A 19784-nucleotide genomic window follows, 5' to 3' on the forward strand; every position below is an offset into this window, starting at 1 on the left:
TGAAAACCAGAAAACTTTAAAAAATGAAAATATTTCCGTATTTCTGTTCATGTAAAATTTGACCCTGAAATTATTTGGTGCAATTCCTACACTGCATTTTATTCTTTCCATTTAGTATAAGTATTTGCATATTTAACTGAAGAAATAACAAATGTTTTAAAGCATAGGTTATTCCTGGGATATATTACATAGATCTGGTGATGGAGCATATTTTCTTTGTAATATCTGAAATTGTTTTTACTCTAAATATGATATCTGACTCATCAGGATTATGGATAAGAACTGGAAGCATGTAGTAACAAGTGCAAGTGGAGATGGGATTTACGGGTGAGAAAGAAAGGGCTTTTCTTCCTAAAGAAAGGTTTAATCAATAAACCTTGGCAGTCAAATGACATTGGGAAATGCACACAAAGTAGCTTGAAGGAATATTCCGTTTTTAAGTTGCCTTAGGAGAGTGATTAGTACTTTAACAAGTCTCAGAAGGAGGAATGGATATGGATCTGTGAAGAGAATTTTAGAAATTTATTCAATTCTGTTTTGCAGGCTGAGTTTCAGTTTAATTTATATAAATAAATGGAGATTACTGCCTAGTTGAATATTCTATTGTTTTTCTTTCCCTGTATCAGTTATCCATATTGATTAAAATTATATTTTTTTCAACTGTTCCAATACCTCTTTTTGCAATAAATATTTTATAACAATACTCTCTTTACTAACTTGGAATAAAATTCAGCATAAATACAACCATTTATACTCATGCACTTTAAATAATATGCTAGTTGCAATATCAAGGAGATGAAGAAGGAAAATTATTTTCCTGTAAAATATCAGAGGTATCAGAGTATGTATTAAGTATCAGAGGTATGTATTTTTAAAAATATCGTCCCCTCACCTCCCTGATGCTGCAAGGGGTTAAGTCTCAACACTATGAAGCAATCAGCAGCCACTGCAACATGAGTTCATCCCTAGCAAAGGAACTGACCCACATGGCACAGCAGACCTTTCCTGTCTTGCCTGCTGCTCCCCTCAGTAGTATATTTCAGTAGATCCCCCTGTTTTGCTCCCCACTCTGTCTCTGGTGAATACTTTCACCCTTCCCGCACCTCTGGCCTGCACCCCAGCTCTTGTATGCATAAATAAATAAATCTTTTAAAAAATAAAATAAAGATCCCTAAAGATCTATGTGTATAAGCAAACAAAAAAAAAAATAATAACACACACACAGAGAGAGAGAGAGAGAGAAGCAGTAGAAGGCCATTAACAGAGACTTGTTTTTTTTTTTTTTTAGAGTAAATTCTGAGATTTAATAATAGCATACAATTTCTTCTGTAAAATGTGAAAGGAGAAAATAAATAAGGAAATGAAAGATAAAATAGTAGGCTCTTTCATATTCTAATCATATTATCAAAACAGGGGTAAGGTGGATATTTATCTGTACTGAACATTCCTTGAACCATTTCCCAAGTGACCTTTTCTTGTTTCTTTTTAAATTATATGGTTTGTGTGTTCATTTTGTATATTTGGCTCACTTAAAAATTCAACCATCTATTTCTTAATTTAGCTAAAGCTGCTATTTTCTGCCTAAGAATATTTGTTTTCTTAGAACTTTAAGCATAGTCTTTATTTTGAAGACCAGCTTTGTGTTTGCTTGGGAGGGAAGGTTTTGTTCCAAAATAAACAGTACTTTCATCACTTATCTGGGGCAAGAAAATAATGTATGTGGACAGAGTTGCATCATTCCCCTTCAAATGTGACTTATAACCTCTACGGTGTCCTCATCTGTGGCACACTACTGCTTTTATACCATTGGAATTCAGTTGCCATTTCTTATCTTTCCTAGTTGTACCTTATCATCTTTTGAGTTTATGGCATAAGGTCTTAAAGTATAATTTAAATTCAAATTTATTCTAACATTCATTTTATGATGTTATATTTTTATCATATAGTTTATTACTTATAGATAATATAAATGAGTCACATCTTTTAATATTTAGTTTGTCTTTATGCTGTGTGACTATTAATTTCATAAATAAATACTGTTTTAAATCAACATTACTGTTCTTCATATGTAGTTTAGGGAAAGTGGTTTGGTCTACACACTTTCTAATAATCCAGAAGTAGGACAAAATCTAATCATATGATCATGTCTAACTGGAAGGGGGACTGGAATTTATTTTCCAGATTGTACCTAAACCTACCTACATCTCACCTCTTTGTAGAAATGGGCATAGGAAAAGTACACATTTTGCAGAAGACTGCCAGTTTTGTTAAAGACAGAACAAGGGCTAAAATCCCTTTCCTTCTTGATCACTTAACTCATCTAGTACTCTTATGAAATATTTTTCCCTGGGGAAAATTGCACATGTAAATACATCTCTTAACTAACTGTGTTTATATGGAAAGTAATTTTATTCATTGTTTTATTTTTCATATTTTTAAAAATATTACTATTCTTAGGTAAATTATTCTAATTTACCTATTTTATTTCAAACAGATCATGTTGTTTGTGAAGAAGAGTTTAAATACGCCATGTTAGCTTTAAACTGTATATGCCCAGCAACATCTACACTTATTACCCTACTGGTTCATACCTCTAGAGGGCAGTAAGTATGTTTTTTCTTCAAGTTAATGCATTTTAAATTAAAAAATAATATAAGTTCAGTTATGTGATTTAGAAAAATAGTAAGCTAAGATACACCACTGGATATGTACCTATACTTGTAAGAGTTATCTTCATCTAATAGATCAGTGGGTAGAGAATACAGAGAGATTTATTAAGATATCCAAGACAATAGTGTTTTGCTATTTTTTCTAACTATACTTGAGATCATTTGTTTTATTTGAAATTTTAAATGTCTATATCATTTGTTCGGTTTAGGGTTAGTTTCTATTTTTGAGATTAATTCTTAGCAAATAAAATTTTAAAAAACAGTGTGATGACAGTCACTACTGTAATTCCTTAAGCCAATATTATCTATTCTTGAGGTAAGTTTTTATTTTAAAACTATATGTACACAATTAAGCTCAGAATTATAATTTTGCAACTATCACAGAATAACAAAGTAGTTCATAAAATTAACATATTATAAAAATCATCTTTTTATATTTGTTTCAAGGTAGATGGGGGAAAATCATATAATTGGAAACTTTTTGGTTATTCTTTGTTTATTTTGGTAGAGTTTCACAAAATACACAGGTTGTTTTGTCTTGATCAAGGGAAAAAACTAAAATAGTCATGGCTCCTGTTAGAAACATTTCATACTTTTTCATATTTGCTACTTATTATTTTAGACCAAATGCTGATTTTCTAAGTAAGATCTACTGTGAAACTTTTGATTTTGATTATTTAAATTTAGCAATCTAATTGATAGCTCCCTAAATGAAGCGGCAAGTAAAATAAATCAAGGGAAGTTCTTTCTTAGGATTTAATACTCAATGAAATAAGTTGCTAAATGAAAAGTAGCAAATGCCCCATGATATTTTTAAGTAGCTTTTAACTATCTTCCTTGCCATTATGTTTCTGTTCTTTTGGGGCAATAAATTTTTTCAGGAGCAATTTTCTTAAATTTCTGATTAGAAATATTTCTGTTCTGTACATTTATAAATTTTCATTCTGTTCAATAGAAAAAATACAACAGGATCATGAATAAAATACTTTTTCTCTGTATAAAGTACTCAATATTTTGATGAAATACTCAAAATCTTTGTTAATATCAAATAATTGACCATTCATAGAACTTATCACATGGGTCAATTTTTATACTATCTTTGCCATAGAAGCATAAAGCTGAGAGTTGGCTCTCTTATTACAGCTTCATTGTTATGCAAATGAAAACACATCAACAGTAGCATTCATCACTACTTATAGACTGAAGTTAAATTACACTGTCCAACTATAGTAAATATTATTTATTGGCTCACAACATTGCCTGATGAATAGATTGCATGTGACATAGCTAAAAAGACCATTAAAAAGACTTTTTCCAGATACTCCAATGAATTTTAAAATTGTATTTAAATTATCATATATATTAAATATTAAAATCAAGTTATAACATATTTAAAAAGAAAGTTATGTTATTGAAGATGTTATCACATAGTTAAGGATTTCCATAAATACAATTGACCTGCAAAATTATTCACATGAAGTATCAGAATAAATGCTTTAGTCCCCCAGAATAACCTCCTTTATAGCTTTGAGATACAATTAAAATTCCAAATAATTCACTAATTAAAAATGTACAATCCGCTGTTTTACAGTACAGTCATAGAATTGTGAAACCATCACCACTGTGTAACACCTGAATATTTTAATCGTCCAATAAAGAAACTGTCTACCTTTTAATAGTGACCCATATTTCCCCTCATTCTTTCCAGCTCTTGGTACATTGATCTACTCTGTCTCTGTAGATTTTCCTATTCTGGATATTTCAAGTAGATGAAATTATACAATTTATGTGTGTTTTGGCTTTTTTTTTTTGATTGGCTTCTTTGCAATTAGCAATATATTTTCAAGGTTTATCATATTGTAATATGTGTCAGTAATTCATTACTTATTATGACTGAAAGATATTCTGTTCTATGGATATATCACAACTGGTAATTATTTGATTTGTTCCCAGCAAAGTGAGTAAGGCTGCCCTTAACTGTCATGTGAAGGTTTCTGTGTGGGAATATATTTCATTTCCTTTGGGTATATATCTGGGAGTAGAATTGTTTGGTGACCTGGTGACTCTGTTTAGCCTTTAGGAACTATCAGAATGTTTATCAGACTGTAACATTTTCTATACACACAAGCAATGTGTTAAAGTTTCAATTTATTTCTTCATACTCTCAATAGCATTTTCTACTATCCATTCCAGTGGATGCAAAGTGTCATCCCTCATTACAGTTTTGATTTGCATTCCACTGGTGGCTAATAACATTGAGCATTATTTCAAGTCTTTATTGGTCATTTATATATCTTCTTTGAAAAGAACTTGTTAAGATCCCTTGCCTATTCTTTTAAATTAAATTTTTGCCTTTGATTTTTTTGAGTTGAAAGTGTTCTTTATATATTCAACATACTTGTTCTTATCAGATATATACCATTATTTGAATATAGAAAATTATTGAAAAGGTCACCTACTTTAACATATAAAGTGTGTGTTGGACTGAATAATTTGTGTCTTCTTCTGGATTAAGCATTAACTGAAATAGAGTCAAGATTCATTTAGTAGCAGAGTATGTCTGAAATTTTGTCCCTGAGCATCGTCAAAAATTAGAAAGCCCCAAAATTGATTTAATAGGAAGAGCATAAATTTGGGGGCTGGACTAAGAATTATAGAGGGAAGAATGTTGAAATGCTAGGGAATATTTTATGCAAACATTCATAAATCCACTAATTGAAACCAAAGCTACATAATACTCAACTCTTTCCATTAAAGGGAGAGTAATATATAAATTTCATTCTATAATAAATAGTGATTTTGACTAAAAATAATAGAGGTTGACAGGCTCTTATATATCGGATTAATTGATAAAATGTGAAAGAAAAGAAATGAAGACTGTATAGAATACCTCAAGTGTAGAAACATAAAGGACACTATACAAATCTAAAATGGCCCAATAGCCTCCCCGGTGGCGCAGCGGTTGAGCGCTGGGTTGCGAAGCTGCCTGCAGCCTCTGCAGCACCGGTTCGATCACCAGCTGCTCCCCGGCCATGGGAGGAGGGTCCCACATGGCGCGCAGACCTCTCCTGCCGCCCGCTGCTCCCCTCAGCAGTGTACTTTGGTCCTTCTGCCTGCTCTGCTCCCCGCTCTGGCTCTGGTGAATTCTCTCACCCTCCCGCGCTTCTGACTGTACCCAGTGCTTGTATAAATAAATAAATAAATACATCTTTAAAAAATAAATAAATAAATAAATAAAATGGCCCAATATAAAAATATATTTAAAAATAAAGTGTTAAAATAAAGTAGATTTTAGATGTTTAAAGATAATAATAAAAATGAGTTCTGAAGCAAATGAGTTAAGCAAAAGAATCAAGATTTGAAAATGAAAAGGTCAGATCTTTTAGTAACAAACTTACTTAAGGTCATGGTAATAACAACATCTTTATTCAGTCCTATAATCAGAATAGACTTATCCAAAACATCACATTCACCCTTAGTTTTCTTCTTGTCAGTGGAAATGGATACACCTATGAAAACTACAAGTTAATGATTAATTAACAATTTCCTGACTTACATTAAAAATATGATCTTCTATTGGAATAGCCACAGCAGTTCAGCCAATACCCTTTCTTCTACAGCTCCTAAGGCTGATTAACGCACTTGCATTTTCTTTTTCCTACATGTTAATGTATTTATTCTATTCTAATTGATCCATGAGTCATAAAGTAGCTTTTAGAGAACTTCAAGTATTCGTGCTGCCATTATTTATTGAGATTTTACTTTGTAAGCACTTGATAACTTCCCCTTGCTCATTTCTCTTATACTTGAATGTTTAGTACTCTTGGGAGTGGTGTTTCTGATGGTTATTTAAACTGACATTTTGATTTATTTAGCAGTCTTGTTAGAAAGAAGAACATAAATTCATTCTGTGGACAAAAATTTCTGTAGACTGTTGAGCAGGATTGTGATGATTTTAGCAAGGAAAGGTCAAATTATCAGCCAGTTGATAGACATTCCATTTAGCCATCTTGACATTCCATCCTTATCAAAATTTAATTTTCTTTTCCTTTCACAAAACAAATTGTAACAGTCCCTTCCAGGAAGTAATAATTTTGGTGTTAATCAATGAAAAATAGAGGGTTGGTAAGAAAAATATAGCAAGGGTAGAATTTATGGAACCTGGCCACTAGTTAGAAATGGATGTAGTAAGGTTAAAAGAAGGAAGTCTCACGTGTTAAATCTGGTCAGAAATATAAAATATGTGGTTTGGCAGAAGCTAAGAGGAGTTGGATGCTGGACAAATTTGAGAGAGTTCAAAGCTGTTGTTACAAACTTGGCACTATTAAAATCAGGAAATATTTAGAATATCTATAGTATAGTTGTGTTATTATTACTTCTTGATTATCCTTTGTTGAATTTTTAATATGTTCTATATCAAAGATACTCAAACCAAACATATTATTATTAAATGAATGTGATTCAGAAATTGGTCTCAATACATTAAGCAACTAATATTGGCCACTTTGGAAACTACATAAGCTAATCACAATTAAAATTCCTTCCGTAAATGGAACTTATAAATTTAGGGAGGATGTGTGGGAAAAGGAAGGAACACCAACTTTGTCAGATAGAAATGGTTGAGTCAGAAACTGGTAAAGCCAGCTAACACTGATTTCATTACATACTCCATCCAAATCCCAATCATTTTATATGGAAAAGTTGGGATAATGTAAATTTATGCCAATTTTATTTAACAAGTATTTACTGAATGTCTAGTGTGTGATAAGCAAAACCCCTAATACCAAGGACCTTTCTTTCTGTTCAGGGAGCCAGATAATAATTCAAAATAAGTAAAGTGTATAATATCCAGAAGGCAACAGTACAGTGGAGAAAAATGAAGCAGGGAAGGACGATGAGGAGTGCAGAGATATAACAGTGGGTCCAATTTAAATGACAGAGTCATGTAATAACCTAATCACAATATCTTAAAATGATTTTATTTTATTCACATGACCAAAGAACAGGAGCTTCAAATAGATATCAGTTGATATGTGATATAAATATATACTCTAAGTATATATACTTTAAATGTATACTTAAAAAAATATAAATATATACTTTAAGTATTCTGGATGAATGAAAAACATTTCATTACCTTCCATAAATACATATAAATAGGGAAAAGCTAAGTTACTTTTTTTTATTTTAGTTAGAATGAATTTTAAAAAGTTACAATTTTGTAAATATGTTCTCCAGGAGTATTAATTTCATTAAAGGATCTTCATTAAATTACTGGGCATGTTTATTATTTTCATCAGTCGGACCTGAAAACTGCAGATCTGGGTATTGTTGCAGTGCCCTTTGTGAAAAGAAAATTAGCTTAGCTATTAACTATTAAATTTTGTCCTTTGTATTCAAAGTAATTGATGTCTTTGAAAATAGCAGAATACCTTGCTTCATGGATGTTTCCTGAACTTGCAAAATTTTATCAGACCATCAGCCAAATGCAAGGAGTTTATAAAAAACATAAGGAAATGGTTTTACTTAACTTTCAATCACAAGCTTTTTAATTGTATACAGTTAAACTTAAGTGAAAATTCAGCTTTTCCAAATAATTGTTCACCAAAGATGGCCTGTTTTTTTTTTTTTTAAATTAGCACCCACAATAGAAACATAGAAAGCCAAAATACAGTGTAATTAATATGTGTGGTATAAAAATAGTGGTTATATTATTTCATAAAATTTCCAAATTTGTGTTTCAGGGCAAAATGGATATTAATGTTTTTCTGAAAAATAAATTACAAGCTCAAGTGAGATTGACAAATTCTAGATTATCCATTATATTTTTAATGGCTTAGGTTTGTTTGCCCTTTATTTTGAACTAATTTTAGACTTCAGAAAAGTTACAAAATAGAGTTCCCATATGCTCTTACCATTTAAACTTTTCCTAATATTTACATTTATATAATCATAATACAATTATCAAAATGAGGAGTTAACATTGGTACAATATTGTTATTTTTACTTGAATTTCAGCAGTTTTTCCATTAATGTCCCAATTCTGTTCCAAGATTCTCCCTAAGATCATACTTTGCATTTAACCTAAGCAGTCTCCAGTAGGTGGCAATTCCTATAGGTCAGGTTGGAATCAGTAAAAGCTCATTATTTTGAATGCATATGTGCAAAAGAGATATAGAGGTATAAATGTGTGTCTGTGTCTTTTAGTATGTTTATGTATGAATTTTATCTCACTTTACTAAGAATACCTAGAAACAATGACATCTCAGTAGTAATGAGCACACTTAATGCTCAGATATTGTTTACTAAATACCATTCTTTAATAAAAGGAATCAGGGCTTCTCAGGGTATTGGTTGATTTCAGGACTGGGGCAGGGGAAATACAAGATAAACCTAGAAAATCTTATAGTGCCAGAAAGTAAGAAATACCTGAGAGCATGGGGGATTCGTCAAAATGACACAAAAACCAACTTTTTTATTTTATATATTTTTACATAATTTTTCATTTTTGTACAATGTATGCATTTTCATCTTGGTTATAGTCCCTGTACAATTCGCACCACCCTTGTTTGGATCCTACTCTCTTCTCCACCCGCTCCTCCGTAGTGTGTCTCTGGTTTATAGTCACTTGTGTGTTTGCTTTGGAAGCACATATACTAAAATATAGTTGATTTTGATTTTTACTTTATCATGATTAGTCTTTTTCCTGATCCCTTATTTAGGTTTTCTAAAGTCCTGCTATGAGTGAGACCATCTGGTATTTTTCTTTTTCTTTCTGACTTATTTTGCTGAGCATGATCCCTTCCAGCTCCATCCATGTTGCTGCAAATGGCATGAGTTTATCTTTTTTGATAGCTGAGTAATATTCCATGGTGTATATGTACCACATCTTCTTGATCCAATCATCTATTTTGGGGCATTGGGGTTGTTTCCATAGCTTACCTATTGTAAATAGTGCTGCTATAAACATAGGGGTGCAGGTGTCCTTTTGAATTAATATTTTTATGTCCTTTGGGTAAATACCTATGAGTGCAATTGCTGGATCATATGGAAGCTCCATTTTTAGCAGATTGAGGAACCTCCACACAGATTCCCATAGTGGTTGGACCACTTTGTACTCCCACCAGCAGTGTAGGAGAGTTTCTTTTTCTCCACATCCTCGCCAACATTTGTTGTTGCTAGTTTTTTTTTTTTTTAATATGTGCCATTCTCACTGGTGTAAGATGGTATCTCATTGTAGTTTTGACTTGCATTTCCATGATTACAAGTGATGTTGAACATTTTTTGATATGCCTGTTGGCCATTTGCATTTTCTCTTTGGAGAAGTTTCTTTTTAGCTATTATGCCCATTTTTTGACTGTATTATTTACTTTATCTTTGTTGAGTCTCATCAGTTCTTTGTAGATTTTTTTGTGATCAGTCCTTTATCATTAGTGTTGTGTACAAAAATTTTCTCCCATTCGGTGGGGTGCTTCTTTGTTTTGGTTACTGTCTCTTTTGCTGTACAGAATTGATGTAGTCCCAGCTGTTTATCGTTGCCTTCACTATCACTGCTTTGGGCGAAGTGTCTTTAAAAATGTTACTGAGGTGTATGTCATGTAGTGTTTTGCCTATATTTCCTTCTATATATGTTTTTTATGGTTTCAGGTCTTATGTCTAGTTCTTTAATCCATTTTGAGTTGGTTTTTGTGCATGGTGTGAGGTAGTAACCAAGCTTCATTCTTTTGCATGTAGCAACCCAGTTTTCTCAGCACCATTTATTGAACAAAGGGCACCTGCACCCCTATGTTTATAGAAGCACTATTCACAATAGGTAAGCTATGGAAACAACCCCAATGCCCCAAAATAGATGATTGGATCAAGAAGATGTGGTACATATACACCATGGAATATTACTTAGCTATCAAAAAAGATAAACTCATGCCATTTGCAGCAACATGGATGGAGCTGTAAGGGATCATGCTCAGTGAAATACGCCAGAAAGAAAAAGAAAAATACCAGATGGTCTCACTCATAGCAGGAATTTAGAAAACCTAAATAAGGGACCAGGAAAATACTAATTATAATAAAGTAAAAATCAGGTCTTCTGTCTAGGTCTATGTTTCAGGTCTTATGTCTAGTTCTTTAATTCATTTTGAGTTGGTTTCACAAAACCAAATCTAAGGAGTTCTTAATAAACCAAAATATAACAATTTGAAAAACAAGTAATTGTGACATAAGATTTTAACTCATAAAATCAAATAAAAACTGGTGAGCTCATGCTGATGTAATAAACAACATACTAAATATTAGATAAATGGAGGAGAAGGGACATCTTTTTCATATTGAAAAATTCCAATTAGTCAACGCAAAAGGAAAGAGAAAAATACAAATTTGTAGACAAATTCCCCCAATTGGGGTTAATATGAAGGAAAAAAAATATATAACTTGACTGTAGAGAAACCTGACAGACATCGCCTAAACCTAGGTATCAATGTAAACATACCAATAAAAGAGATGTTGACATCATGTAAACCCTATAGTGCACCAAGAAGCATATAGCAGATTCATTGGTGCGCCTGCCAACATTTTCTGATCATAAAAAAGTAAAATGTCAAGGCAGTGAAGGGCAATGAAAGAGGAATTAGGTATTTATTTTTAAGCATTTCATACAGCTTTATTGGAGAGTATTTTTGAATATTTTAGATAGTATTTTAACTAAAGGAATTTTCCCAGCTAAATCTTTAAGAAAAATATATTTGTAGGAAACATGGGCAAGTAAAAAAATCAAGCTACTTAATTTTTTTGCTATATCCCACTACCATGAACCTAAATTCTAAACAAAACTTTAAGGATCTGCTGAAGTCTCTGTTTTTCTTTGACCGTCAGGTCAGTGACCTTACATGAAAATTGGTCATGACAACTCCTTTGTAATACTTCAGCGTTAGGAGGGTCCCAGTTTTCAGCACTGGACTCTGAGAGAAAAGGAAACTCTCATGTCTTACTATTCCCAGGAAAAGAATGGACACAGGAAGGCAAGGAAGAGTTTCTCCCTTTATTATTGAGCTGGTCCACAGACAGCCTGGGGAATCAGCTGCCATGAGAGAGGAGAGAAAGTTTCTCAAAAGTAATAGAGATTATTCTTGCCACCCTGACTGAAAAGAAGGAAAAAAATGTGGGGGCAGGGACCACTATGGAGAGCTGTGTGGAGATTTCTGGACCTACTAAACATAGAGCTTCCATATGATCCAGCAATTCCACTCCTAGGTATTTACCCAAAGGACACAGAAACATCAATTCCAAAGAGCACCTGCACTCCTATGTTTATAGCAGCACTGTTTACAATAGCTAAGCTTTGGAAACAACCCAAATGCCCAAAAATAGATGACTGGATCAAGAAGATGTGGTACATATATACCATGGAATATTACTCAGCATTCAAAAAAGATAAACACATGCAATTTGCAGCAACATGGATGGCACTGGAAGGGATCATGCTCAGCGAAATAAGCCAAAAAGAAAAAGAAAAATACCGGATGGTCTCACTCATAGCAGGAATCTAGAAAACTTAAATAAGGGACCAGGAAAATGAATATAAGAAAGTGAAAATCAAAATCAACAAAAAACTATGAACCAGAGACACTTTTTGGGGTGGGGGGGCGGGAGGGGAAGGATTGGGGTCAGAATGGGGCGTTTGCAATTGTATGGGGGAATATAAAAATAAAATTTAATATTATAAAAAAAAAAAATAAAAGAATATGTGTTTAAAATTAAAAAAAAAAAAAAATGTGGGGGCAGGGAAGAGCCTGCCTAGGAGAGCTATCTTTAGCTCTGTTGGAAATTTCGCACTCCACAACTGGGACAGAGGATTATATTTTGTAATCTGGCAAATCTAATTCAGTCACACAGCTCCAGTAAGGTGGATGAAATAGAGTGCCCATGAGATGAGAGACCCTGGATTTCCCATTAGAGCAAAGCACTTTTTTTTTTCAAGTTTTAATACATTTGAACATTTGATTTCAACTACTCATCACTTGGAGTATATATCCTACATTTTATTTGATAAAACTTTCTTATGATGAGTCCTAAATTCCATTAGTAGCTTGATGTGTATATTTTCTAGTGTTTTCAGCCAGATTTGAGAGTACTAACTGGCTTTGTTTAAATCAAACCTTAAATGTCTTTCCTATCCCTAATACCTCACACTATTAGCAACCTAGTGACTCTCTAACAACAGCAGGATAGGAAAGTGTAAACATGTGACTGAACATGTGACTGATGGCATGGTGACTCTGTGCTTCCTTTGTGGTCTCACATCCTGCCTGAACAGCCAGTGCAGCAGTCCACTAGACAGTTGCTGACCACAGCTGCTATCACCATCTGAATGGCTTCCTGATAGACCTTAAACCTAGTGCTTGTTCTGAGGGCTGATATCTGCCCCGCAGAGCTGTCTGGAGAATGGAGCTGCTGGGATGCAGCTAGTCCTCAGTTACTTTTGCCAGGCTACTCACTTCCTCAAGTGTCTCCTTAGTCTCCCCCAGATGACTTCTTAGGTTTACATATGAAGTTAATAAAGAGCCTGTGAGAAATGTGGTTTCCACACCAAACACACCTCCGTGTGTGTGTGTGTGTGTGTGTGTGTGTGTGTTGGGAGTGAGGATGCTGTGGTACCTTCTCACCTGGCTGCATCAACTGACCAATAAATTTATCTTTCCTCATGCTTCAAAATTCTCTGCTTTTCAGCTAACTATAGCCTGGGAAGAAATGTTCTGCTGTTCAGACCCCCAGACTACATGGAAATGGCCTTTTAATATTTCCTTCCAGTGTCATTCCCTTAGAGGTGAATTAATTTTACTTAATCAAGGAACTGTACAATAGTCCTCACTTATTCTTCTCCAACAACTCTCCTACTTTGCACTATTCTGTTCTGAATTCCTTGTATTCTTTTGACCATTGAATTAGTTCCCTTAGTGCTGCCATAACAATGGGACTGGGAGGCTTCAACAACAGAAATTAATGTTCTATCAGTTCTAGAGGCTGAAAGTCAAAGCTCAAGGTATTGGCAGGAGTGGCTTCTCCTGAGGTCATTCTGGCCTGCGAAGAGCTACCTTCTCATTGTGTCCTCACATGGTCTTTACTCTGTGCACACTTATCCCTGTGCCCATATTTCTTCTCATGAAGACTGCAATCTTCATGACTGGTCTAGGGCCCACCCTTACAGCTTCAGTTTAACTTAATCACTTCCTCAAAAACCTTAGAGCTCCAAGTAGTCACATTGTTAGGGATTGGGGTTAGCACTTCGGTGTATGAATTGGGGGGCAGGATAGGATGTGCACAGCAGAAGGTGTGAAAGTGAGGGGCACTGTAGATTTTACCAGAACACATTTATAAGCTGTTACTGTTTTCAGAGTGCACCTAGTTTTGCTGATTCCATAGAAGCCTGCATCTTTGATGCCTATATATCCTTGGGAGTCTTTTCTGTATTTCTCCCATTAAAAAGAAAACAGGCTTTCAAGTTTGGAGGTCTGAATGGAAGTAATCACAAGGAGGAAAATGACAGAAATCTGAAAGTTGCTTTTACTTTTCTTTTATATAAACTCATGTGTGCTGAAAATCTCCACTGAAATATGTTTTTTTTATGAAGTGTCTCCAAAATCTCTCTGACTACCTGAGAAATGTTTCCCTAAGCATACCTATTAAAAGATCAACTGGAACAGTATTCTATTAAATATTTTGAGAAATTTGGATCCTGGTCTAGTCTGGCAGTCTTCTGCTTGAAAAGCCTTGAATAGCTCATCACTCATCATCAAATTAGATGCAAATATGTCTGTTGTATTTATTTGAGGCCCTCTATGCTCTAGTCCTAATTTATTTTTATATCCTATCTCCCATGATTCTCTTATATATGCCATGTTCTCCAAATATCATGATCCTAAATATACTTTGTGGTTTCCGCCTTCTGCATCCTTTTTTAATGGTGTTCCCTCTGCCTTGAATTCATTTCTTTTGCTTTCCTGGATGATTTTGCTAAATCCAAAAATTCTATCTTCTCCTGAATATTTTTAAACTCCCCAATTTAATGTGATTTCTTCCTTCTATGAACTGGCATAGGGTTTTATTATATTCTGCCAGAGCATGTATTTTGGTCCTTTAATCTATTTAATTTTCTTTACTCAGTAGGCTACCATTTCATTCAAGGTAAAGAACATGTTTTCACTCATTCATGTATCTTCTGTGTTTTTCACAGCATGGATTCTCAATAAACATTAGTTATATAAATTAAGTAAGGGAGGCACTAAAGGTGATTCTTTGATGTCTCTGGTTCACAGTAGTTTATGAACCATATTCCTTTATCTGCTCTCTTCTCAAGAGATGCTGTTGAAATGATGAGAAAGAAATAAAAAATCAGAAGCTTTACTCTTCGGGAAAAAGTGGAAGACATGAGAAATTTCACAAAAATTGTAAGAGATGAAAAATGGATAAAGAAATAAATTCAGTAGAAATCTCCGTCTCAGATTATATTTACAACAGGACAATATGCTATCCCCCAGTGAAGCTCTGGGTTACAAGATTACTAGAAAAAGAAGAGAGATTTTAATTGAATGTTTGTAAGTAAAACAATTATTCCTGTTCCATGTACCATGGCACCAGTGCTCTGTAATTAAGTTTAGTTGGACTACTACTAGAAAAAAAAAAATCTTATTTTTCCTAAGCAAATTAGAAGAATATTTCTGCAATATATATGCGAACAGACAGAATATATATGCACACAGACAGTTTGAGATGGGGATCCAACACGCTTATAATCTGGAAGTTAAAGCCTCCAGACTAAATTGCCTAATTCCTTCATGTTCATTTTAAGGTATAACCAACCCCTTACCAAATCCATTTCTTACACTTATATTTCATGCTCATAACTTAGAAATATTGCTATTGTCTTTTGCTGACTACCTGTATGCAGAATGAAATTAGGGAAATAAATTTAGATGGAAAACGGTTATCTCTACTTACACTGGAATTGTTTTGAGTTCGTTGGCAAGGTTGGATCTTGTACTCACTAGTAACAAATTTAAAAATATCAATAATCCACTAACATTTGAAAGGGAAGCAAAATATATATTTTGAAAGCAAGAAGAATCTCAGTAAATGAGAAGGAATACACTAAAAGGAAATCAAATGTATTTTTGAAAAGTAGAAAAGTATAATAGTTCAGGAGAATAGTGACAGATTATAAAAGGATGATGACCATTATTTAAAGAAATAAAATGCTGAGAAAAGAATTTTGTGGAGGTTATCATTTTCAGTTCCATCTGATTTCAACAGAAATCAATTTTTTGTTGATTATGATTCTGGAGGCTCTGGATTTTTTTTCCAACAACATGGAGAGGAAGAAGCCTTAATAAGTAAATATGCAAATTCAGAGTAACTGGATTATTATTCTCAGAAATATTGAAAAAGAAAGGTGGTATGGCAAACAAATCGAGGGAAAAAAATAAAACCCTTTGAAATTTACAGTGATTGCTGAATTAAAATTTCATGAAAGCCTTTAATGATAATGTTATGTACATTTGGAGGATTTCAGATGATACAAAGAGAAAGAATATATGAGAAAAAAGATAGAGTATATGGTAATATATGTAGTCTTATATTAGAACAAGTTAGAAAAAGAGTACATAAGAAAAGCACAGAGGATTAATTGAGGAGAAGTAATATCTGATGTAGTCAAATTTTCAGAGATAAATAAAAGAGAATGTGGACTGTAAGAGTTTATAACCAAGAAGGGAAATTGAAATCTTTAAACTCATTGGACCTCTTGCCTGTAAATGATAATGAATGAAAATGAAAAGTATGTAGGAACAGAGCATTGTCCTATTACAGAACACAAGTGTTGAAGAATAGCTTATTAAAATGTGTAGAAAAGGAGGAGGTAATCAGTATTAACTAAGTGTAAAGACTTTAAAAGGAATACGGAAAACTCACAGAGCAAGAAAGTTTGCCTCTAACATCATAGAATTGTATGAATTATTTCTATAGCTAACACCATTAACCTGATCAGGAACTTTGACATCCCCAAATCCTAGAGCCATACACTATCACTGCAGCCACCCACCACAACAAATGCCTTTGTGCTACCTGTTTCCTCATTTAGCTCACTACCAAAGTAAAAATCTACATTTTTGTCACATATCTATACCATAGCTAAACCCAAATATTCCTAAAGGTTATGATATGAAAAGCCAGATATTTGGTCTCAATAAAAGCATGAAATAGATTAAAAGCAACATATGCAACAAAGAAGACATCTATTTTCTCTCCATGGTAGACTCAAAAGCAATCATAAACCCAGCAATTTTTTAAAATTTTAAATAAAGCAAATTAAGTAAATTTTTTAATATAGCACTCCACTTAACAATTGAACTATGCTGCAATAATCATAGTAATGTGATCACCACACATGGATTCTCTACTTTTTTTCATTGTTATAGGTATAGTTGACACATAGCATTGTGTAAGTTTTCTGCCATTAATCTAAATAGCAAAATACAAATATTTGCAATCTAACTGTAAAAATAACTTTACAGGGCCTCCCTGGTGGTACAGCGGTTGAGCCCTGGGCTGCGAAGCTGCCTGCAGCCTCTGCAGCACTGGTTCAATCCCCGGCCACCAGTGAGGGTCCCACATGGCCACATGGCCTGCAGATCTCTCCTGCCGCCTGCTGTTCCCCTCAGCAGTGTACTTCGTCGGTCTGCCTGTTCTGCTCGCCGCTCTGGCTCTGATGAATTCTCTCACCCTCCCGCACTTCTGACTGTACCCAGTGCTTGTATAAATAAATAAATAAATAAATAAATCTTTAAAAAAAAAAAAAAAAAAAAAAAACTTTACAACACATTGTATTTTGTAGTAAAGCAGAGAAAGAATGTGAAAAGAGGGTAGTTAATACCCTCAGTTTAAAAAATGGAAAATCAAAAAAGCCAGTAGAACAGAGTTTTAAGTATATTATTTAAAGTTTAAAAGTGACTGGTAGATATGAAGTTGCAACCTCACAACTAATGGTCCAAATTCTCCTTGAGGTAGGTGTTATTTAGCCACTGGTCTCATGTAAATACTTTTTTTTTCTTTTGAATCGTTATCATCTATAATCAACTCAGGAGGCATGTATAACCAATTCAGTAGAAACCTAAACACTCCCCATTGTCTTACATCTGGCCTGATTCACATATTTACTTTACTAAACTTGTTCTGTAGACAACTCAAAGGAGGATTCCAAAGGAGGAATTAAAAATAACAATATGATTATATGAACAGCCCTTTGGTGGATCTGTTGTGAGATCATTCTTTTATATCTTGGGGAAGTAAGTCAATAGGTAATGCCTACAATGAAATAGTAATAAATTTTTAAAGATTTATTTATTTATACATACAAGAGCTGGGGTACAGGCCAGATGTGGGGAGGAGGTGAGAGGATTTACCAGAGACAGAGTGGGGAACAAAGAAGGCAGATTGACAGAAGCACACCTCTGGGGGAAGCAGCGGGCAAGTCAGGAGAAGTCTGCTGCACCATGTGGGTAGCTCCCTGGCCAGCCGGGGATTGAACTCGTGCTGCAGAGGCTACGGATTGCTTCACAGGTTGCACCTTAACCCCTTGAGCCACCTGAGAGGCCCAAAAGAAATAGTAATAATTTTACTATCAGTATTATTAAAAGATATCTGAAAACTCTAAATGCAGCTCAGTATTTGAAGCAATTTTTTTTTTTTGGTAAAAACATAAACATAAACTATAGATAAAATGTTAACAGTGACATTGAGTTGAGTTAGAATGTTGTTATGGCTTGACCGTTCATTCATTTTCCATAAATAATAATCACATGCATCCAAATATGTAAAGTATCATGTTAGAAATTGGAAAATGCATATGTAATATATTATGATCAAAAAGATCAATATGCCATACAGTGTAGGACTCAGTGCCAATGTTTTTTACAAACAATTTTCCAACATACTATAAATTTCCGTTAGTACTACAATTAGTTTTATTAATAAAGTTTCTTTTAGCTATAAGATTAGTTTGCATACATTGAGAATAATCAAATGACAATATGGAGAAGCAATAATTTCCTAATACAAATAAATTTAAAAGGGAAAAAGACCCAGTCAATTGATAAAATGTAAATAACAATAAGAGCTTCTGAAGCTTTTGTAGTCCTAAATACTAATATTTAGAATATAACTTCTGAAAATTTTACAATGATTTGCTAAGTTAAAGAACAGATAGAATAGAGCAATGTGAATGTACAAGGGCATGAAGCACTTGAACAGAAATTAATGCATGGTATTCAGTAAGCAGGCAAGCTGTGTTCTGAGTGGGGGTGGGTGGGGTGTGTGAAAGTACAATTTATGAATAAATTTTAAAAGCTGAAGTAGAACAGCCTTAAAAGCTGTCAGTGGGCTATGACTTTTTAAATAATGGAATTAAAGTGCTGAGAATGCAGTTTCATTACAACAAATGGAATTGTGTTTTCATTTGACAATCTAAAAAAAATAAAAGTCAGTGCAGAAATTCAGGATTTTCTTTGGTGATCATTACGTAGCTTCTTTGATTAAGAGCTTAAAAAAAAATTCACATTGGAGTTTTTGACCTTAACTAACTTTAAGAGCAATGAATTTCAGCCACCTTTATGAACAGTCACCCTTTCAAATTTAACTTTAGAGGTCTGGCTTCATTCCTTCTGGAAATAGATCCCTTTCAAAATACTATGTGTTGTGTATGTTAACTGTTAATAATGCTTGAAAGCTATGTAACATTTCTGTCTTCTCTCTAGTTCAACAGTGGTTTTTATCCTAATGGCATACAGCTCCCAGTTCCACCTAGTGGTTGAAAATTAATAATTATCCTCTATATAGTTTTAATAAATTTGTGTCAATTTTGGGGTGAATCTTAAATTGAATAATGTGGATTTCACTATTAGGGCTGAAGAGAACAAAATGTACTAGCAAAACTAAATTCAATAATTGCAACTTAGGTACTTTAAAAATACAAATACAATGTTGTGAGACATGGATTTCTATTAAGGATTACACTTTACAGCCTTAGGGCTGTGATTCAATAACCATGGTTAGTCTTCCTTAGTTTTCCTT

At 33.6% G+C, this 19784-nt stretch overlaps 1 protein-coding gene across 3 annotated transcripts in view; it reads left to right on the top strand.

Annotated features, from left to right (window-relative positions):
- The window catches only part of KCNT2 (potassium sodium-activated channel subfamily T member 2), a 304909-nt gene that overhangs the window by 208403 nt on the left and 76722 nt on the right, over positions 1 to 19784 (top strand). For all 3 annotated transcript variants that reach the window (XM_037496318.1, XM_054690179.1, XM_054690180.1), the window contains exon 14: positions 2495 to 2603. In XM_037496318.1, the coding sequence (XP_037352215.1) occupies positions 2495 to 2603 (109 nt within the window). The remainder of the gene's footprint in view (positions 1 to 2494; positions 2604 to 19784) is intronic.

Source organism: Talpa occidentalis, unplaced genomic scaffold, assembly GCF_014898055.3.
Source record: "Talpa occidentalis isolate TD23 unplaced genomic scaffold, MPIMG_talOcc4v2.1 talOcc4.8, whole genome shotgun sequence".
NCBI lineage: Eukaryota > Metazoa > Chordata > Mammalia > Eulipotyphla > Talpidae > Talpa > Talpa occidentalis.